This window comes from Herpailurus yagouaroundi, unplaced genomic scaffold, assembly GCF_014898765.1.
Source record: "Herpailurus yagouaroundi ecotype Mexico unplaced genomic scaffold, PumYag 140, whole genome shotgun sequence".
Taxonomy (NCBI): Eukaryota; Metazoa; Chordata; class Mammalia; order Carnivora; family Felidae; genus Herpailurus; species Herpailurus yagouaroundi.
The window spans coordinates 24,287,553-24,311,784 of NW_024412395.1; the positions used below are offsets into that span (position 1 = coordinate 24,287,553).

At 34.2% G+C, this 24,232-nt stretch overlaps 1 protein-coding gene across 4 annotated transcripts in view; it reads right to left on the reverse strand.

Moving 5' to 3' along the window:
- LRP1B (LDL receptor related protein 1B) overlaps nucleotides 1-24,232 on the reverse strand; it is a 1,898,953-nt gene that overhangs the window by 663,690 nt on the left and 1,211,031 nt on the right. For all 4 annotated transcript variants that reach the window (XM_040474969.1, XM_040474970.1, XM_040474968.1 and 1 more), the window contains exons 19-21: nucleotides 19,406-19,486; nucleotides 18,116-18,283; nucleotides 632-814 (exon numbers count right to left, since the gene is read on the reverse strand). In XM_040474969.1, coding sequence (XP_040330903.1) covers nucleotides 632-814; nucleotides 18,116-18,283; nucleotides 19,406-19,486 — 432 coding nt within the window. The remainder of the gene's footprint in view (nucleotides 1-631; nucleotides 815-18,115; nucleotides 18,284-19,405; nucleotides 19,487-24,232) is intronic.

The window sequence follows — 24,232 nt, forward strand, 5'->3', positions numbered from 1 at the left end:
AAACAAAATGGAAAAGTCATAATAATAAAATAACATCATAAAAATTAATAAAAGTTTCAGTGACTTTCAAAACAAATCAAAGATTTGAATGGAAGTCATTACCTTTGTCTTACTGAAATTTAGCAATGGTACAATTGAATTTAGGAATCTACTGTAGTTGAAAATGAATGTATATAATTTTGCTTTTCCATTCTATTCATCTTCATCAAATTTTATGTTGAGGATTTATCTGTAAAAAGAGGAATACTGTCTGTGGGTTTGCCTCCTTCAGAAGCCTCAAACCCCAGACTCTGCATCTTCATTGCTTGGTTGCAAATACCAATTCTGCCATGCTGGCTCTTTTGACATATTTTTTTAACTTGAGCATGTTAAAACTTGTCTGGGCTTCAGCTTTTTCACTGTGAACTGGGATGTTGAAATGAGTTCATGAAGAACACATTTTTTGAGAGCTGTGCTAGGCCCGTAGATAGTTCTGAATAAATGTTAGCTATTATTAACATACAGAATGTGAGCAAACATACTGGAGACACAAGAACACTTTTTATGAAGGTAAGATATACATTGAGGATAGGCCAAAAGGATTCTGTCTCCAGGACGCCCAAGGAATAAGCTGACCCAGTATTCTGCTTACCTGTACTCCGACAGGAAAACTTGGTTTTGTGATCACACAATCGTAAAGTACCATTGCAGCCCTTTTCGTCACTACCATCTTCACAATCTTTTTCCCCATCGCAGCGCCACAGATCAGGAATGCAATTTCCATCAGGGTGGCACTGAAATTCATTCCCATTACAACCAGGAGGAGAGCGAATCTCTTAAATTGAAATGAGGGGGAGAGAGGCAACAGGGAAAAGATAGGAAAGAAATTATTATTTTCCTCGATGGTATTTTTTTCATTTTTTCTTCTTTTCAGATATTACGATGCCAGAGACAATGTATTTTCACGTTAGTTGTTTAATAGCTGTAATACTCTCTGATATTTTCAATTTCATTTTAGGAACATTAATAATTAGAGGAAATGATGTTTGTTGCCTCCCACAGAATTCCTGAAAGTGCCACATACATTAGAAAAAAGGAACAGCAAGTGGGATAATATGTAGATATTCTGTTACGATTTTTATTAGAAACTCAAGAATGAAATCTTGAAAGGGTTTTTCTCTATGGCATATTAAAGGAAAACATTTCACACTCTATACTAAATGTTAAGACCTTTGGTTGCTCTTTTGACATTTCTTTAGACAACTTCCTTTAGACTAGTAAGAGGTAAATAACCAAAAAATAAGTACTTTCTGACTAATAATATCTTTGAAGAATAACATTTAAAATTTTGAAAAAAAAAACATACAAAAAACTCTAAATAACAAAGTCTTTAGGACATAAGATTTCACTTCTAGAATTAGAACAGAGACACATAAGAATTTAATGAGGTACTATGCATTCAAGTTCAATTTCTCAATTAATAATTCAACAGTTCCCAGATAACAGTATTCCTCAAAACCTGTTGACTAAAAACATAGGTTAAATTCTCCAGGTAGCTTAAGCAAGAATAAGGAACTATAAATGTTGGCTATATGGATGTTTAACTGTTTAATAATTGAATATGACTATACTCAGCAGTATTTTAAATTTTCATTAATATCTAGTATTATGAGATATCATATTAACCAGTATCTCTACATTCTGTTGTAAAATAGATTTTAGTATAAATTTTTCTACACTGAAGTTTTAATGTAATACATGTGTATTTCATACAGCTATATTCAGCAATTAATCTACAATAGATCTATAATAGCAATTAATCTATATTATTATGATAAATTTGAAAAAGTTTCAGGTGAATTATCAATTACGTAATAAGATGGTTTGGTCGGAATCATGTGGTTATGAGTTAACATTAAATTCACTTGAGGTCAAAGATAACAATACCATTTATATCACCAAGGCAGTTAGTTTATCTTTTTAGACTACTATGTGTTTATCCAGAAAGTGAAGCCTGCAGGGGTGTTGTGAGGAATAAATTGGGTATCTGTAAATAATTATTTTAACTACAAAATTTAGTTGTTACACCCTGTTATTTTCTATGATATAAAGTCTCTATGTAAAGACTTTCAAAAATTATATGTCAGGTGATACAATAGTATGAAGATGCACAAAATAGAGTTACGTCTACTTTTTAAGTATTTCTGGAGCAGCAATGTTGAAAAAATGAACAACAATGAGAAAAATATATAAAATGAGCCCCACTGAAGCAGGAATAAAGAAGCACTTTTGGTAGAAAATAGCTGTTCCAAGTAACAGAAAACCTGTAAGACTTCTTTTCAAAAGTAACCACTGCAAAGAACACTCATACTCATCACACCTAACTTACAGAGAAGACAGTGAGTTTAGGATGGCTTTGAAGTCCTTTCCAAAATGAGATTTTCTATTTTTCCAGTCATGCAAATCATTCTGACTTTGGGTATCTAGAGTCTTCATGATTAAACAAAATGTTTCCTTGCATACGCACAATAAAGATGGCAGAGTCTCTGCACATTTGGAAGATATATATGGAATGTGATACAGCAAACTCCCACCATACCTAATTTGATATCTGTGGAGTGCACATTTAGCAGTAGGGCTTAACAACTATATTGGTAAAGAATGCTGGGACAGGTCTCATAAACAAGCTATTGTGGAGTGTTCGAACTTGAGGTCTTTTTAAAGGTAACTTGAGAATCCTATGTGATTTCAATATTCAAGAAGAGCAAAGGAGACAAATCAAATGATGTTCCAAGAGCTATTCAGCTCTTTAAGTGATTCTATGGTGAAGAAGCCAGCTTTGATGCAGCAGTGAAACGGACTTTGGTTCTTTTACTTATGACTTAAACTTACTTGAAACAAAAAACACAAACTTTGGCTCAGCTGAATTTTATAACCTATAGTCTGAACTCAGCCAATAACGTATAAAAGTTGTATTTCAAGTAATTGTCACACAGTGATTCCAAATACTTATTAATGGAAGGTATGGTATATTGATTTTTCTACATTCTGTAAAAAAAGAGTTGGAGACTGGCAGCTCATATAATTACATGTATACATGTATTAATGTATTAATACATTTCATGTATTAATATAGGTACATGCATAATGTCAACATTATATGTATTAACAGCTTCCTACTATGATGAAGTGATGAAGATACACATTTTTATTGTATTTTGCCTTGTGGACCTTTTTCCTTGGTGGAGGTAGGTGGACAGTAGGGCGATTGAAAATTATATTTTCTTTTGATTTTGAATCTACTTGTGAGAACCCGTAAGGGAAATTTTATTTCACTCTTGCTTCAATATTAGCACTAATTTTATTCTCTTGTGCAAATTAGTTTTCCTTCTTTGTAAGTCCTTTTTATGGATATTCATGAAAAATCCTGAAACTCATCACGTTTCTCTCCTTGCAATAGCTACATAGAATTTAGAGCAGAATTTATGAAACATTTTTCATATATGAATTTATTTGGATCAATCTCAACCTCAGATTTATTTACATTGCTAATCCTTTTTCTGCCTTTGAAAAAAAGTCCTTTGTCTTCATAATCTTTCATCTTTCCAGTTTATCATTTAGATTATTTCTGGAAACAATAAGCATGCTAAGTAAATAAAGAAATAGAAAAGTGAAATAGGAAGACATTTTGAGAAGAAATAACATAGTTTACATTTACAAGTACCTAATTGAGGAAACACTTCATTAGTTTAAATAAAATTAAATAGTATATTACCAAATTCTACACCACATTTCTATTCCTCTTCCCATCTTGTATTTCTTCATGTGCAATATTGCCTCAAAAATGTCAATAATAATGAATGGAATTCTATATTTAATTAATTATTGTGAAAGTAATGCTTTGATTCTTTTGAACATGTTTCAGATTTGGTTTTAAATATCTACTTCTTTAGAGTCTGGTTAAGCCATTAACTCAATGATGTAATGGGAAATTCTCAAGAAGATTTATGTAAACTGAGAAATGTATATATATTAATGTGATTCAAAAAAGAGACTTGCAAAAGGCAAATTGTTGCTTTGGGAGAAGGGGATATTTGTGATCCAGCACTATGGGAACTTTACATATAGAATCTCAGCTTTTTAGCTCAATGTCATTTAGAGCTGGAAATAAATTGTGGTCACACAAATCAAAATGTACTCTATGAAAGGGAGAGAGTGTGTTGCTAATTGTCTGAGGTCTTTTGTTTTTTGGTTTTTGTTTTTTTTTTTTCCCATTTCCATTTGCGTTTTCTTTGCTTTGCTTGGTATTATTTGGTTTATCTATTTGTACTTCATGAATGAATCATCTGTTTTCTTATTGTAAATAGACATTTATCTTATAAATCTAAATACAAATGTGATATTTCCCTGAGGCTTTTTTTTTCTTCCTAAACTATCCATGTCTAAACCTCTATGGGGGAGTATACTATCTACTAAGTGGCACCAGAAACCACCTAATTGTAGTAAGTTTAAAATGATGGTATTACCTGGAGAAGGAGATACAATACATCATTATAAACATTCAAATCTAAAGGTGAAACAATTATCCCCTTAATAATGCTTACACACATGTCACTAATGTATACCTCCCCCTCCTGATCAGGTAATTCCCCCCAACCTGGGCTGCCTTCCTGTTTATACTTCATCTATTAATGTCCATAATGTTCTTTAAGACTCAATTAAAAACAAAAGCTATCTAGGATAGGATCTCTTATTCTGGTGTTTGTAGAATCAGGAAATCCATGGATAAGCTTTAGGGATTTATAAAATCTCAGAAATTATACCTGATGCTTTATGTTGTTATGCATCTTTTCCCCTGTGGAAGGGATTCAGAGCTTTTCTTGACTCATGGCAAACTCCAAGGGGAATGCTAAGACCAATTACACTCTTTCCTGTTTTTAATTTTAATTCCCATTCTATATACCTTGCATGTAAATAGTAGTTTATATAGCATTTGATTTTGCTTATGCTTCAAATTAATCATATTAGAATGAATTAAAACCCATTGAAAAAAGGATCACTCATCTGTTCTTTTTGATTTTGATTAAAAATAAACAAAACTGCCTTGAGAGCACCTCATTTCACAGAAACAAAAACCACAATAAGTATGTCAGAAGTTATACAGAGAAGCAGCAGAGATGAGATTTGAACCCACATAAATAAACTTTAGAGGCTACTTTCTTTACCACTGTACCATTACTACTTTCTTACAAGTCCTTTCTCTTGTAGAGCTTAAGAATAGGGAAAAAAAGAAATTATTAGCCCATACAATAATTATGAAGTACCTATAAATTCATTTACTTTTTGTTGTTTTTTTATTTTTTTTAATGTTTATTTTTGAGAGAGAGAGAGAGAGAGAGACCGAGTGCAAGCGAGGGAGGGGCGGAGAGAAAGGGAGACACAAAATCCAAAGCAGGATACAGGCTCCCAGCTGTCAGCACAGAGCCCGACACGGGGCTCGAACTCACGAACCGCAAGATCATGACCTGAGCCGAAGCCCGACGCTCAACCGACTGAGATGCCCAGGCACCCCTACTTTTTTTTTTTTTAAATACTGTTATTCAGCCTATTTCTTCTCTAATAAAATATACTATTTATTTTATTCTGTTGCGAGATCATGGCAAAATTTCATATTTTATGAAAATATCAATAAATTACAAGTCCAATGATGTAGTCTAGCCTTTTTGGAATTGTTTCTTCAATTGGTTGCCAATCAGGAAAGAAGAAAGATGCAAGGAATCAAAAACTTTGAGCATTGTTACCCACAATCACACATCTTAGTGGCAGAGATCTACCAAATTGGTTTCATAATTTTTTAAATGAGAATACTGGCCTCAATCACTCCTTCATTTGCTCTTTCAACACATGTATTGCAAATTACCAGGTATTTTTCCAAGTACTAGGATAGAACAGTCCATAAGAGAGAGACTTTACTGTTCTCACAGAGCTAACATGAGGGAAGAGGAGCATAGGCACTTAATTAATAGTTATACAAATGCATAAATTAGATTAGGTAGGTAGTAGTTATACAAATGCATAAATTAGATTAGGTAGTAGTGAAGAAAATGGATCAAAGTAATGCTATAGAGGAAGGGGGTGAGGCACATCAAGTTGGTTCCAACCAGTCACAAAGTTTCCAAGAAGTACATTCTTGCTGTGTGCCCAGGAAAAGGAAGAGGTGAAAATATATAGTAAATATCTTTGATGACTGCTGTAAAGAGTGACTTGGGTATAGGGAACGTGTTGACAAGGGTGATTAGGGAAGTCTCTCTGAAAAGGTGATATTTCAGAAGAGACCAAAATGAAGGGGAAGAGCTAGCCATGCAAGTTTGAGTAAAGAGGATAGTTAGAGGAAATAACAAATGCAAAGATTACAAAGCAGGAAACAATGTTTGTTTTTACAGAAAGAGAAGGAAGTGAAAAAGGGTGGCTAAAATGAGCAGGGGTTAGATGTTGCACGGCTTTATCAACATCCATGGCAAGATCAGTTCAATATGTAGCTATCTTCTGGAGATTATACAACAGAGGAATGGTGATGATGTAATGTAATCTACACTATTAAAATCTTTCACTGGTTGCTGTGTGGAAAGCCAAAAAAAAAAAAAAAAGAGAGAGAGAGAGAGAGAGAGAGAGAGAGAGAGAGAGAGAGAGATGAGGCTTATGTGGAAAAAGGGAAACCAGATAAGTGGCTCTTGGAGTTCAGGTGGCCAAATGGAAGATATTGTTGCTGCCTTGGAAAGATCATAAAAGAATGGGTATATAAGGAAGCAGGCAACATAGGCAGTTACAAAGCAATGTCCTAAGTGCTATAGGAGAGAACACCATGAGAGCATGCAGAGGATAAAACTATCTTGGACTTGGGGACTTCAGATGAAGAATTCTTATGACAGAGGAAAAGAAAAGAGTTCTGTTCATGATTAAGAGACAGGCAGGGGCAGGGGGAGAAGTGGAATGGGATATTCTGAACAAAGTCAGCATCATTCCTAAAATTCTGTAGTCTTTCATGGAGGAGGGGAGAACAGAAAACTAGACAGGTGGGCAAGGTCTAGACTTTGAATGGCCCTGTATGCTTTGCTGAATGGCTTGGATTTAAGCCTGAAGGCTACTGGGAATTACAGAAAGACCTCCAGCTAGATCCTGATATGCTCAGATACACATTATTATTTATAGATCACTTGGGGAAGCATTTAGACAATAAATAGAAAAAGAAAAAAACCTAAGATTCTGTAAATTTACAAGGGTGTGTGTGTGTGTGTGTATATATATATATGTATATATGATACAATTACATATATAATACAATATATAATTTCGTTAGCTCAAAGTTTATACTAAAGTCAAGTAGATTATTACACATATATATACACACACAGTTTTATTTTCTTTCCTTTTCCAGGTCTCATCCAATTCCCTGACATAGATAAAAATACCCCAGACTTATTTTTTAATGTCTGTTATGATTGGGCGTGTGTTAATGTTTAGAAATGATGTTCTGTGCAAAAAAAAAAAAACAAAAAAACAAAAAAAAACCACAGAAAAAAAATTGTGGAGTTTTATTTCCCCCTAACCTTGCCAAATGAAATTTGCTTCTGTTAACAGTTGTTGATTTTCCCCTGGATGGAGAGCTGCATATCTCTGAGGAGCCTGTGATAGCCATTCCAACCTGAGTTCCAGGCCTGTGTGGTTCCCCAGAGCCCTAGCTGCTTAAGCTTCAGGGCTTGGCACACAATCTATCTTTGTAATATGGCTTGTCCCAGTGGAGTGTTAAAATGATGACTATGTTTGTATGTATATGCTCATGCTGTTTTACTGTTATGTTTTCATGTTGCTGATGCTGGTTATATTTTTAACTAATGCAATTTTATTGTATTTTTGCCCCGAAGCTATTTAAACCAAGCATACAATTTGGGGAATCTAATAAATAAATAAATGCAGAGCCCTGAAGGAAATGTGGCAACTGACAGTGGAATTTATCCCAATATTTAAATGAATTCACTGTGACTAAATACTTGGAGTTAGAAGACTAGCAACTGTAGAGAGACAGAAAGGAATTTTTTTCATCCTAAAGTTAAAAAGACATGAAAAACAGGGCTGAAAAAATATACTGTTTTTTTTAAAGAAATGTTAAAGCCCCCTGAGAAAATAGCTAATAATGGTGTTGCAAATATAATGAATTATTTAAATTGTGAGACCAATCTAGGGAGGAAAAAGAAAAAACTTTTTATTGTTTTAATGGAGTTTATACATTAACTTGTCATTCATTGTAAAATGCTTTGAAAAGTAAAAAGCACTATGTGTTGCATGTGCACATAGCTTCTTGCATTACCTACAATCACCATGTGTCAGTCCCTGCTCAGTTCCTAGCTTGAATAACTGTGTATTAATAATTCCTTTACCTAAGGCAGCTGTTTGCTGAAAGTTCCTAGATAGTCTTCACTTGCCCTGAAACTACTGAGAATTGGTTTGGCAGCATGCCAATAGTTTCATTTCACTTTCCAACAGGGTGTGGACCTAACCTTGGCCCACTTCTGCCTCAGGAGACCCTTAACATCCCATTAGTAGGTTAGGATGTCCTTGGTTTCTATAGACCCTTAGGGGAGGGTTGCTTATTAAAACCTACCTTCTAGCCTATCTGGAACCTGTGTTGGGGTTGGTGGGATACACTGTTCTGATCTTCTCCATGTTATGTGAGATGGATTCCCTAGGGGCTACTGCCTGCCAGATAGCACTGTAATTTCTGCTGTGAACAAATAATGAAGTCAAGCCCAGGGCTTCCTTCTTCAATTTGTCCTCATCCTATTGGACCTTGATGATGGCCTCCATGTTATCTAGATTACAGATGCTATATCATTTGGTTATTAATCTGACCACCCCTCTCTTCCTCCCACCTCAGCACACTCCCAGGGCATGGTTTTTGTGTTTTACTTTCAATCCTAACAAACTGTTTCTACCCCTGTATGTGGCTTCCACTGGAGACTGTCCTGATAAGAAGTTGATGGGACTATGAAAACCATTTACTGGTACCTGGGATTTAATGGAAATTTTAATAATAAAGAAGAGACCATATTCCAAATCTTTAATGTTTACTCTTTGGGTCAGTGAAAAAAGCTGAAGAAAAGGAAATGGAAGAGAATGTGTGGACACCTAAGCACAAATTCAATTATGTAATATTAAAATGATTTTGGTGTTAAAAATACATAGATATATAGACACAAAACAAATGTTGAAGCAAAATTGCAATGCAGTTATACTAAATATCCCCCAGTAAAAGTACAGAAGTTAAATCTATGTAAAACAAGTAAAATCTTGTTTTTAGTTCATTAAAATTAAGTTTTGATATTTGAAACTCCACCATGAGCATTCTATTTAGAATTTAATATATTATGAGAATGATACATGTCTACAGCATCTAAATATTACTGTAAACAATGTATCAGTCTGTTGAATTGGCTATCTAATTGAGAAGTCTGTTTTTTCCACAAACTGTTCAAATTAGCCAATCACCTTAATAGATATGTTAGATACTATTAACTAAAACAGGTTGCAATATAGATATTTTACATTTGGAATTTACTTCTTAGCTTAGCAATAAGCTTAGTTCACTACAGGTGTCAAATATTTACTGGACACAAATATAAAAAGATTACATTATTTGATATTTTAAAATAATGCAGAACACTCTGATAAGAAAGTATGTGTATGAACATATACATATAAGGTGTATGTTTGAGGAAGAGCCTGAGAATATTACTTAGACATTTTTAATGGCTTTTCTTTCTTTGGCCTTTTTTTTCCTCCCCATTATCTTTTGCCTTTGTCTAAGATTGATTCTATGAAACATGCACATAAAGGATTATTTGAGATTGTAGCTCCTTTACTGTATATTTTTTAAATGAGGGGTCAGCAAGCTATGACCTGCAGACCAATTCTAGTCCACTACTGGTTTTTGTAAATAAAGTTTTATTGGAACACAGACAGAATCATTTGTAGACATATACTCTTATGGCTTCTTTTGTGCCTAAACAATGGAGCTGGGTAGTTGTAATGGGAAAAATCTAAAATATTTACTATCTGACGTTTTACAGAAAATATTTTCCAACTCCTATTGTAAAGTGGTATAAATTATGGTTATGATTCACAGAACATCTCATTTAAGTGCATACATATCGACAATAACAAAATGCTGTGCTGGAAGATTATGAAACCAGTGACTACTCTGTGCCAGGAATAGCCTATTCTAACTGGGAAGGTAATGGTAGTTTAAATGGATGCTCTTATGCACCAAAATTATTTGTGGAAAGGTTTTAGATTCAAATAATGCCAATTAATTTTCTTTGGGAAATCAACATGTACATGAATACCAACTCAAAAACAAATTCTCGGGGCGCCTGGGTGGCGCAGTCGGTTAAGCGTCCGACTTCAGCCAGGTCACAATCTCGCGGTCCCTGAGTTCGAGCCCCGCGTCAGGCTCTGGGCTGATGGCTCAGAGCCTGGAGCCTGCTTCCGATTCTGTGTCTCCCTCTCTCTCTGCCCCTCCCCCGTTCATGCTCTGTCTCTCTCTGTCCCAAAAATAAATAAACGTTGGAAAAAAAAAAAAAAACAAATTCTCCAACAAAAAGTGAATAAATCTGCTCATCACATTGCAGGAATATAATATCTAAGTGCAAATTCAATTGATTGTTCCCTTAAATAAAGGAATAAAGGCTGACAGTTTAAATAGGTTCTGAAATAAGCTAACTAACAACTATTTCTACAGGAAAAAAAAAACAAGTTCTATCCTAGTGCTTATTTCTTTACTTTCACAAAAGAATGGCAATACTCAATTACTGAGAGGTGAATTAATTACATTGTATATTATCCATGTCCTTTGTCTCTTTTCTGTTTTCTTTTTTCTATTTTCTGCTGAATGCCTGAAGTCCTACCATTTCACTGATCATTAACCACAACCCAAGAATAAGGGAGCAGAATTTAGACTATGGAAATTAATTCACTTTTGCCCTTATTTTTTGGCTCTATTAAAGGAGGAAGAAACAAGCTGAGGTTCTTTATTAAAATTAAGTCTTTTCATTACATATTGACTTTTGTTATTATTTGTATCTTTTAAAAAAACAAGAGATATTACTGTATTTGGTGTCAAAATACATAATTACTATCTTAATACAAGAGCTAAATTTATCTAAGAAGAAGTGTGGATCTATTATTAACTTCTGTATAGTTAAATAAAGATAATTGACTTCTTTCTTCCTACTTTATGAACCATTTTTTTTTTTAATTTTTTTTTTCAACGTTTATTTATTTTTGGGACAGAGAGAGACAGAGCATGAACAGGGGAGGGGCAGAGAGAGAGAGAGGGAGACAAAGAATCGGAAACAGGCTCCAGGCTCTGACCCATCAGCCCAGAGCCCGATGCGGGGCTCGAACTCACAGACCGCGAGATCGTGACCTGGCTGAAGTCGGACGCTTAACCGACTGCGCCACCCAGGCGCCCCTATGAACCATTTTTTAAATATTTTATTTTTTAAATTATATTTATCTAATTCTTTTTAATTGTCCTGATAATCACATTGCCAGAAACATTACGCATCCTCAAAACAGGCCTTGTTATTAGTTGATTCAAAAACCTTGGGTCTTCTTTTCTATTGATGTAAAAGTTGTTTATAGTATTGAGGTTACATTGACCTTTAAAGAGCTATTTTGTCCCAGAAAACAAAAAGAGTTTCCTATGGATAAAATCCATTAATAATTAACATTAGTTTGATATCTCAGTATTAACATTTCCCAAGGAAAATAAATAAATCTGTGAGTGAATAAAATTACCCAATTTGTATCTCATTGCAAGTAGATATTATACCTCTCTAAAAGTAGATAAACTTCAGGGGCGCCTGGGTGGCACAGTCGGTTAAGCGTCCAACTTCAGCCAGGTCACGATCTCGCGGTCCCTGAGTTCGAGCCCCGCGTCGGGCTCTGGGCTGATGGCTCGGAGCCTGGAGCCTGTTTCCGATTCTGTGTCTCCCTCTCTCTCTGCCCCTCCCCCGCTCATGCTCTGTCTCTCTCTGTCCCAAAAATAAATAAATGTTGAAAAAAAAAAAGTAGATAAACTTCAAATTTCATTTAATTGTATTTTTCAGAAAACCATCTGTATTTTCATTAAAGAAGAATAATTAAAAACCATTAGAAGAAAGGATTATATGATTTTTCTGAGTACACAATTTGCTAATTTCCTCAAATTCAAAGACAATATTTGATTGTCAAGAAAATTCAGTGATTGAGAAATAATAGCATTTTTTATTGTTTCAGTAAAAATTAATTGAAAATATCTTCAGAATATCTTTATAAGAGAAAAACAGATGATTGAGTCTGATTGTGTATAGTATTTATTATTATCTTTTTTTTTAATGTTTATTTATTTACTTTGAGAGAGGGAGAGAGCGAGCAAGCTAGCACAAGCGAGGAAGGGGAAGAGAGGGAGAGAGAGAAGCCCAAGCAGTCTCCACACTATTGGCACAGAGCCTGACACAGGGCTAGATCTCACAAACTGTGAAATCATGACTTGAGCCAAAATCACGGGTTGGTTGTTTAACAAACTGAGGCATCCTGGTACCTTGTGTTCTATGTGGTTAGGAAACTGTGCTGCTAAAAACATGATGATGGGTTCAGCTGATATGGAGAATACATGGACTGGAATTCAGGAAATACTGGTTTTAATTTTCATTCTCTCAATGCTTAAATATGTAACCCAAATCTTCAGTCACAAGTCAAGTTTTCATACCGGCACTGATTGGAGTGTATTCAATGTCCCTAGGGAGGATGCTATCCCTTTTTGGTTGGCTGTACCGTCTGACCTTTCTGAATTTTCCACAAAGAATTCAGCATAATCACTTGAATCCAAAACCTCTTCTAGAAATGTCTTTATGGAACAAAGTTCTCAGTCTCAAATCTCTAACACAGAACATTATCAGCTCCTTCCAGGAAGCAGCATGTTTTTGTTACTGTTACATACACAGAAGAATAATTTTATGGAGATGAGCCCTTTTCCTCATCTGCACTATAAAATAACTGAGCTAAATGATCTTTTCATTTTCTTTCAGTTTAAACTATTTTTTAAATCTATGAGGTGAAATTTTTATGGCAGACTAACATATTCTTTGGGCAACTGAAGAAATTGCCTTTGTGGAAAAGTCCACAGCTATTCTAATGACAAAGCTTTAGAATCCAGTTTATCAAGATGAATTGTGGAAGTGAAAGGAGAACAGAAGCAAACAAACAAAAGAGGCAGATTTACTGAGTTTATTTAATATAATGGTCCACGTTCCTTCTAGTGTCCTTTGGAATATTTCATTATAATGACCTGTAACAAGTAGAAAGTTCTTTCTTTTCTCTTAAAGTTAAAAAATGAGAATGAACTTGAGAAAAATATTGTAATTATTGGGAGATCATATAAATGTTAATGCATTAAGAGTTAGAAAAAAGGGCAGGGGTAGGTTATATTGCACAGCTGCAGAAGCAGGGAGCTGGATGGAAGAATAGAAAACAGAAATCTTTATTTGAAACTCCAGCTGTGTAATCCTAGGCAAACGTCTTAACCTATCGAGTAATCTTTATTGTGAGGATTAAATGGAATAACAAATGTAAAGTGCCTGGCAATTAGTGTTAATATATACTAATATATATACATATATATATATATATATATATATATATATAGTGTATATATATAGTGTTAATATATACTAACTCCTCCCCCTGACCCTACTAAATTATTACTAATGGAATCTCTTCACTGGCATTTACTATCAAATAATAGATACCAGAAACAAACAAACAAACAGACTAACTCTTCCTATCTTTCTGGAATTTACTCTGTTTTGGACAGAAAATAAAAATAAATAAACAATAATAAAAGATAAGGGAGATGTCCTGTCTATTTTATTAAGTCATGGGTTGAAAATGCCAGTATTTTTTTGATAAATGAAAATGACTTTATTAAGGAGATGTACATGAATAGATCAGCACAGCTAGTCTTTCTTGTGCATCATTGTAAACATAAACTTCAGGATCTGGGAGTAAGTCAAAGGAACAGAAAAAGTTATTAGATATATAATATAAAACAAATAAGGGTTGGATTCTGAGAGTATAATCAAATTTTGTAGTGAAGAAATAAACTCTTTTACTCAATAATAATTTATTTAGCATTCATTGTGTATCAAATACTGTACTTGACTATGTAATTACAAAGATAAAATGAAATTATCCTAGCTTCCTTCTTATATCTGTGAACAGGGAAGTAGTAGGTAAAATGAATGAATGAATGAATGAATGAATGAATAAATGAATACAAATCCCAAAAGAAATGTGAAAGTTCCCAAAGAAGAAGGAAAGTTAAACAGTTAAAACAGAAGAATATGACCATTTGTAGAAATAATATTAATAATGTTATGCATTTAATTCCGTAATGGATTTGAGAACTTATTAAAGATTATTCATAATAAATCAAAACTGAAGGTCATTGCATGCTTAATTTTAAATTTGCATTTCATTTGTATTTGTGATGTAAATAAGAGATCACATATGTTCTATAGTCACCCAGCCTATTCACTTAGTACAGCTGGCTGTAAATGCTCCCTTTTTTAGACAGCCATACAGAAAGTTAAAGGACAATCACCATAAATTAGGGTCAAATGATTTCTTTACTTTGCAAAATTGAGACAAAATCAATTCTAGAGAAACCTATTCCATTATCCATCAAATCCATGCTGAAATTATTCGGTATAAATTTTTACAACAATTTATGAATGGAAATTGACCTGATGAATAGCTGTCTACAGATACCCCACAAAAAATGCATATGTTTACTTTAGAAATGCTTTATTCCTTGGGGGAAATATGGTTGTGACTATTCCCCTTAAGAGTAGAAGAATGAAAGCATACATGATTCAAATGAATTAAACTGTCAACAATGAGATAAGATTAATTGTATACATTTGATATTTTATAGATGCATTTGTCCAGAATCTGTCTGTCTCTCTCTCTTCCTCTGTTTTTTTTTTTTTTTTACATTATATCCAGAGAGCTAAACACTTGTAAAAAAAGACCAAAGTCTCATTTTAACTTTATTCTTGATGTTTTTACAGGTAAAAACATTTCTTTACAAAACCTTTTGATACTTATTAAATGGCCAGACCTAAGGCTCTAGAGGGTGTTCCCTTCTACCAAATTCTTCCACTTGAAAAACAAACTATTCCTCCACTTGGAAAAAAAAAACTATACACCCAGTAGCTTCACTAATGGTTCACTATAGAAATATGTACCAACCAAAGCTGTTACAACCAAAAACAAATCAGAGCTAAATTAATGATAAACAGGCAATGAGACAAAGGAAGGAAATCAGTCTGCTATGGATTGTCTTTCTATTCCACTCTTGCTTGTAGACCCTGTGTGTGTGTGTGTGTGTGTGTGTGTGTGTGTGTGTGTACAGTGCTTTTCATAGATATTGCACATTGTGTGCCTAGTATGTGAGCTTGGAAGTGAGAGGAAAGACCATCACAACATGAGGGGGAAGGAGAGAAGTATAATCTAGAAAGTGATTAGCAATTAATACTTTCCCCATATATTAATCACACTAATGATGAAAAAAATGATCATCACTATAGAAATTCCTCAGAGAGAATATGCATTGAACATAAATGCAGAAATTTTCTAAATATGGGGGTTATATATGGAATGTTCCATTTCCTGGTTTCTTCTGCTTCTTTACAATTAAAAGTGAATTCAAGAGTGTTTTTGCCCTTTTGAAATCAATTTAAGTTGAGAGAAACTACACCATATGCTCTTTTAACCCAGGCAATGTACAGCAAAGTGCTGAGCAATTATACGGTGGATTTGATCAGTTTTGACAGCCAGTCTTGAAACTCAAGCCAGAATCCCCTGCTCTTTCTTCCACAGCAGGTTTTGAGACTAAATTATATGACTAATTGCATCAAATTTCTACTTTACCTTGGCAATGGTCTCACAAAACCTGCATGTGCAAAATGACTTTCCTGATCAGCTTTAACAATTCTATGTGCCATGATTATTTTACAACTTCTGTATCAGAATATATAAAATAATGATGGATAAAAATATGTAAATGTCCTCTGAAATACTCTGTCTTATAGCAAAGTCATCCTAGACTGTTCCCTTTCTTCAGTTCCTGCAACTTGTATTCACCAAGTGGAATATTTGATTAGGGAATTTATAATCTGATAAATATAAATTAGTTCAGGATGTTCTTCTCATTCTGTGTTTGAAACATGTCCAAGAATCATGTAGATTCTCTGGATCATTTCCTTAGTGTATTACCATAATCATATAAGAAATGCATGATGTTCACATTGACAGTATATTCTTTAGAGTAATATATAAGTGAAAGTGAGGTGCTCTAGAAGTGAAGGTCATTAACATTCAATAGTCACCGATTCTATTATACTCCAAACCTGAGAAACTACCTAGTGAGGCTACAAAGGGTTGTGTATCACTTACTCTGGATACTCATGAAGCTAAAGCAATCTCTCAAAAACTTCTTAATGTGCAATAATTATTTTAATTTAGGGACAAATAAACATAGAAAAGAGGGATAGGATCTCACTTCTGAGATGAAAGTAAATTAACTTTGGGGAAATTTATCTTTCACAGCATATTGGGGGCAGTGCCAGCAGGCCACAGATGTACACCTCATGAGGAGCCTATAAAGACATCTGTGAGGTGGGGGGAAATGCAGTTTATATTCATAGTGTAACTTAGTAATGACATACCAACCACACCCCAGATGAATGCTTCCAATATAGAAAGAAAAAAGGGAAAAAAAGTATTTTTTTACAGCATTTCTGTTTCCATGCAAGGTTGTTGATGAAAAAAGCTCTAGTTCATATGTATTAGTGGACCAACTGAAATAAGAGAGAAACTGACAAAAGAATGAGATATAGATAAAGAAAGGGGTGGGGGAGAGAGAGAATGAGAAAGGGAATGAGAAAGAAAAAGGGATAGAGGAGAGGGAGGGAGGGACACAGACAGGAAACAAACAAACAAAAAAGACGAAAGGAATCACATCAGAGGAAAAAAACTATAGAAATTTTCTAAGTTATTAAATGTTGCAGAAGACAAATATATGCCCTTGAAAACACTTTGAAAATGATTCCTTTCTTATTATCATTCAATATATGCCTCCCACTCCAATACCCAACTCATTAAATAGATCACTTTATTCTCTGTTTGCCTGCTAGATTTTAAATGCTGAATGGGGACCACATTTCTTTATCCTTTTATCTATCTTTTTCTACAAGCACAGTGACTGGCACATAGAAAGTCTTCAATAAATATCAGTAGAATAAATGAATGAGTGAATGACAAATTCTTCCAAATTCTTAAGCAGAAAGAAAACTTATACTTAAAAAAAAATGTTACTGATTGTATAAATGTTTGGCAGCCTAATGATTTTTTCCTATGATATTTCCAACATGATTTCTAATTTGTTAACATGCCCTATGGATGATCAAATTTTGCAAAGTAACGCATGCAAATGACAGGGTATAGCTGCCCATGGATATGCTGTGGCCCGTTGTCACAGTTTCCTTCTTGCAGCTTGCATTCTAGGAGTTATTCAGTTGGAATGAATCAACAATCAATAGGAGGTTATTTCAAGCCTTAAGGAAACAAATTTGCTGTTCAAATAAAATAAAAATTATGCCTTTCTTGTTTCTTTAGTTTGCTTGTTTGTTTTCCTTGGGGATGGGTTTGGGGTTTGGCAATTTAGAAGTTGGAGAGGATTAAAGTCGTAGTAACTAAAGCATCTAATGAAAGTAGGAAGCAAAACCACAGAAGGTATCGGAGTATAAGGAGGTATTAAAATGAGAAACCAGAGAAATAAAAGAGTGAAAGTGATCTGTAAATTATTTTACACTGTTCCAAATATATATGTTTTTAACTGCTGAGTAAAATATAATATCCATTGTGAAATATTCAAATATATATATATATATGTGTATATATATATATATATATATACATATATATATATATATCAATTTAAAATGATAGTTCATAGAGTCACAAAATTACTGACCTTCTCTGGTACAATTGGTTTGGGCTTCATCACTGAAGTCTCCACAGTCATTGTCACCATCACAGGCCCAGTGGCCTGGGATACATCTGCCATTGGAACACCTGAACTGATTATCAAAGCAAGAGTGAACACAGCCAACTTCATCACTGCCGTCTCCACAGTCATCATCTGGAAAGAAGCACCAACATCAAGGGAGTGAAAACTGACCCAGGAAGAAAATTTTTCTTCCAAAATCTCTAATGTTTCTTTTTGTATATAGAGCATTCTTTTGTTTTTGATAAAGGAATCAATGATGAACTTTCCCATGGACAGTGGGGGAACTATTTTCATTTTGACATTGCTTCCCTTGTGCTTTCACATCAACTACTAACCAAAGAGGAAAAAAGAAATCCTTGACTTGGATTTTAAAATTTAATTTCCATTTCACTCAGAAATGACTAACCATTGACAACAAATCTATGCAACATGAAATAATTATAAAATGAGAGGACAATGATGAGTGCAGGAATTTCATGAAATGATACAGCTGGTGATATAATTATTGTGGAAAACTGTTCAGACCCACAATCTCTCTACACCCCACAGTGTATAACCGTATCTTTAATTCAGACCTTTCTTCTCCATTCTCCAACATGAAGAGTGACTACGTACTCCCCTTCCTCTACTAACTGATAAGTGTGTATTTATACTGGGAAATTGTCACTATCATTAGCAATGATTTATATTCTTTATTAACAACCATTGCAGGAGGGAGGTGAGAGAAATGTGAAGTGGAAATAGATTAAATTGAAATCAGTGGCTGAGAAAGTATGATTTATACATAATTCATTTACCTGTGTTCGGTATAATTCAGCATAGGGATACAATTGAGTATAAGAAAAAAAAAAACATCATTTGTACATAAATAGCAAGGTGGCAGAAATGAGGCCATTTGGATAATTCCATAATAATTTATAAACTCCTCTGTCCTGAGAGTACAGAGCACTTTACATAAATGCTTTGGGGAACTCAAATTGTCCAGGTCATTTCCTCAATTATCCCCTTTACTTCACATCTGTCGAATTAGATGATGTCCAGCATAATGTCTGAACACAAATCTCTTCATTGCCCCATGGGACAGATGTTGACCTCCATTACTCTTAATGCTAATCCCCGCTGAAGTGCCAGGTGCCCTCTTACCACTTGTCTTAGGCATTTTGTTGGCTCTGCAAGCTTCTCTTATGAACTATGTCTCACCAACAGTCAGGCCCCCAATCAAATCAGTGCAATACAGTGAACAGTAGTACTTGCCAGAGTCGCAGTGCCATTTGCTGCTAATGCATCTTCCACTTTTGCATATAAATTGAGTTAGTGGCTCACAAGTTGGAAATTCTAGGAAAGGTATAAAAACATTCAATAGGTAAGATGTTACTGACTATGCTTGGCTTAAATTGTATCTCATTTGCTAATGGGACCAGAACTCCACCCCTGTCTTCGACAAAAGGCACAGAGGAAGCAGTATACAAATATAGTGACATAAACTTCTTGAGGACATAGGACACCCATACTTTTAATATTTTTTAAATGAATACTGTACAGGGACTGAAAGGCAAGGAGAATCATTTGGTGAAAGACCGTGTGTATTCATTATACGCAAAGTAATGCGTGTATACTTTAAACAGAAAGGCCTTTTCTGAATACAGAGAACCAAGTAGGAAAGTAAGATCTAAGTTTGCCTTTTAGAGATGTCAACATCAAAAAGTGAAAGTAAAAACAAACAAACAAAACATCTCAATAAAATCAGTTCATGGATATCGTACAGTTATAAATGTTTCGAGGAGTGAATTCTAAGGTAAAAAAAAAAAAAGAAAAAAAAACACAAAACACAAGAATTCTCTGAAAATCGACAACAGTAAAGAATTAGAATTCAAAATGAAATTTTACTCTATTAAATCCAAAGACCTCCTTTCCTAACCCCTAAATATCTATAACAACAAAAAATTTATACATAGACAAACATAGAATTAGCATAGAAAAAGATTCTAAAAAGAGGTAACTTGCTAATTCAAAGGAGTAGTCAATTCAGCAAAGTGTCATAAAATGATCAGATAATCTAGACTGATTGGAAAAAGAAAAGAAAATAATCTAGACTGATTGGAAAAAGAAAAGGCAAAAGGTAGTAGTAATCAAAGAATACAATTGCCAGGAAAAAGACTTTCATTTATGGTGAAAGCAATTCACATAGTTTACATAATGTGCTTAATACCAGGTATTTTAGCTCTCAGCACAATATTCATGGAATTATAAAACCATCACCCACAAGAGCTCATTTAACAGACATCAAAAAATAGAAAAAGAAGAACAAAAAAAACCTCCATCAGTTCACTGATACAAAGAAATTGACACATGGAGGTAGATCTGTGCCCCACATTCTTTTATATTGTTCTTTTGACAGCTGGAGACAAAGCCATTTTGTAGCAAATGGCTGCTCTTCTCCTTAAAACAAGTGGCTTACAATCATAGTCTATATTTGGTGGGAGGGAGACCATAAATATGTTCAACTTGTACTCTGCAGGCTCTGTCTCAAGGCTACCAAGATGGCTGAGCAGGCTAGTGTTTGCCTGTCCAAACTTCTTCAGCCAAATTATTAACCTCTTATTTAACTACACAAATATTTATCTATAGTTTTTTTTTTTGGAGTTTTGAATACTATTTAGAGGAAAATATATGAATAATAACAATATCTTTCCTAGCTTAAAACAAAACACTGACTATATCCAATCATAGCCGTAAGAAAATAAACTCTGAAAAGTTACGCTTGCCTAAAACTGGCCATTATTTCCTTAATAAAAAAACAGGACTTTAGAGTTCACTTCATCAAACTCTCCCTCCATTCTTTATTCCATCACCAATTTCCTATATTATTTTCATTTACTATCCATGAATGTACTTAAGCTGCTTTTACTATACCTCCGTTTTTAGTATATAGATGTATTCAACTTGAAGTTTAAGTATTTCTCCTAAATTGTTTCATTATGTATGGCAGACTTCCTTGTATTTATTAGAAATGTGTCTTTAAATACTTCCACAGTTTTAGCATTTTGTTTCCATACTAGTCACTACTGCATAATTTTACAATGTTGGAGATTTCAATCATTTAAAGTTTTTTTTTATCTTTAAATTCTATAACACTATCATTTTTTATTGTTTCAAGTTTTTATTTAAATTCTAGTTAACATACAGTGTAATATTGGTTTCAAGAGTAGAATTTAGTGATTCATCACTTACATATAACACCCAGTGCTCATTACAGCAAGTGCTCTCCTTATTATCCATCACCCATTTAACCCATCCCTTGCCCACCTCCCCCTGAGGACCCTCAGTTTGTTATCTATGGTTAAGAGTCTCTTATGGTTTGCCTCCCTTTTTCTTTTTTGTCCCTTCCCCTATGTTTGCCTGTTTTCTTTCTTAAATTCCACATATGAATGAAACCATATGGTATTTGTCTTTCTCTAACTCATTTAGCTTAGTATAATACACTCTAGCTCCATCCACGTCATTGCAAATGGCAAGATTTCATTCTCTTTTATACCTGAGTAATATTTTATTGTGTATATATACCACAACTTCTTTATTTACCAGTTGATGGACATTTGGGCTCTTTCTATAATTTAGCTATTATTGATAATGCTGCTATAAACATCAGGGTACATATACCCTTTTGAACCTGTATTTTTGTATCCTTTGGGTAAATACCTAGTAGTGCAATTGCTGGGTCCTAGAGTAGTTCTATTTAATGTTTGAGAAGCCTGCATACTGTTTTCCACAGTGGCTGTACCATTTTGTGTTCCCACCAAGAGTGGGGGTTCCCTTTCTCTGCATCCTCGCCAACATCTGTTGTTTCCTGTGTTGTTAATTTGAATCAGTCTGACAGGTATGAGGTGGTATTTCATTGTACTCTTGATTTGTATTTCCCTGATGATGAGTGATACTCAACAACTTTTCATGTGTCTGTTAGCAATAATTTAAAGTTTTTTTTAACTTTGGGGGAGCTTGGGTGGCTCAGTAAGTTAAATGTCTGCCTTCAGCTCAGGTCATGATCTCATGGTCTGTGGGTTCAGGCCCCACATCAGGCTCTGTGCTGACAGCTCAGACTTGGATCCTGCTTCGTATTCTGTCCCCCTTTGCCTCTCCCCAGCTTGTGCTCTCTCTCTCAATAATAATTAAATAAACTTAAAAAAAATTAAAAACTAAAGTTTTTTAACTTTAAATTCTATAACACTATCAATATTTAATTTATTTTTTATAGAGAAGAACATGCAAGATTTACCTAATGATTTTGGTCATGCATCTTTAGGTCTATCCTTCATTTTTCTTTTAAAATGGGTGATGGGCATTAAGGAGGGTACCTGTAATGAACACTGGGTTTTATATGTAAGTGATGAATCAATAACTTCTACTACTAACTTGGATTTAAATAAAATCTTGGAATACAAAAAATCTTTTAATATTTTAAGTACCAATCCCAGGTAGCCTGAAGGCTGAGTCATGGGGCTCACACATGGGCAGTTTGCTCCATGCCCTTGCCCTCCATCTTTAGGCCCTCTCGCCTATTGGAAAGGATGCTCTCATCCATCATGCTCTCTTCCTGGGGACAGCAGTTCCCTGCACTGCATTACTGAAAAGAAGGTTTGAATGGCAGTTACAATCAGACCTCATATTGGACCTGCTCTTCTTATGGGACTTGGGCCTGTATAACAGTTATGTTTCCCAAAGGTCCCCTGCAGGCCTATGCTGCATCATCCCTAAGAGTTAGGACTTTACAGAATACCCAAAATTATGTTACTGAGCACTTTCATACTATTTTAACCAGTGAATCACATGAGTGATGGTATTGTCAGAAAGTAAGAATTTTTAATGGCACTGCTAGAACTTTTATAGAATGATTTGCATTTTTTCCTTTACTAAAAACTATGAAATTCTTAAGTTATATGTGTATATTAATGTATAGTTTTTGGCAAGTCACAACTAGCTAGAATAGTAAAATGTGAGCAAATTAATTTTGCATGATAGTGTCAAAGACATATCCTGTGCCGTATCTTCACAATAATATTTCAAATTACATTGCAGGCTAAAATATTCATCCTCACTCTTAAAATGGTGAAACAGTAAGTCAACTTTGGAGCCCATAAGAATTCTCTCTAGTGTGTAGCTGAGCTGGGAAAAGAGAATCAGGCAGACTGACCAGCAGTAGCAACCAGTGAGCAGACTACAAGTGACAGCCATCTTTACTACTAGTAATTTACCCAAATGACAACATAAATTGATATTACTTCATAAATAACATGTAGGGAAAGTGGTGGGCTCATACCAGATCTAGTTGATATGGCATTGATTACCTGCTTTTCGCTTCTTAAAAAGCTATTTCTTTGTGTGGTTACATTTGAGTATATACATGTGAGGTATTGGAATATGAATCAAAACTGAACAAATCTCCATTATTTATTCTAAAACTGAACAAATCTCCATTAAATTTTATGATTACCAAAGACATGCTTCAAGATACAAATTTTAGAATAAATTTAAATTTTTAAACCCCCAAAATGTGATCAGAGCCTAAACATTATTCAAAGACAGCAGTAAAAAGGAGGCAATCACTGATATGAAGAGAGAAAAGACTGTATCAAAAGCTATCCATGATGTGACTCAACAAATTTTCTGACATATAAGGGGAAGTGCTCAAAAGAAGTGAAAATGCCCAAGGCATCCTTTAATCAATACTTCTAACAGAGTTTTCTCTTGTTACCTGACAAGATAATGAAAACTTATGTTTCAAGAATCAACAGGAATGTTGTCCAAAATATGTTTTCTTCTTTGCATAAATGTTTAATGTTTAGAAGATGTACAGTAGATATGAATAGTGACTTTAAACCAAACATCAGTGTAAGTTATGGTTAAAATGAATAAAGTCAAAATGCAGATTCTAAGATACAATGAGATCTAGTTTTGAAAAATAACATCAAATCTTGTTGAATCTATAATAGGTTACTTCACATTTTTTAATCTCTCTTCTATAAATTTAGGAATGTATTAAACAGAATCACACATTTAACCAGGAAAGCGATAAAACACCCCAAG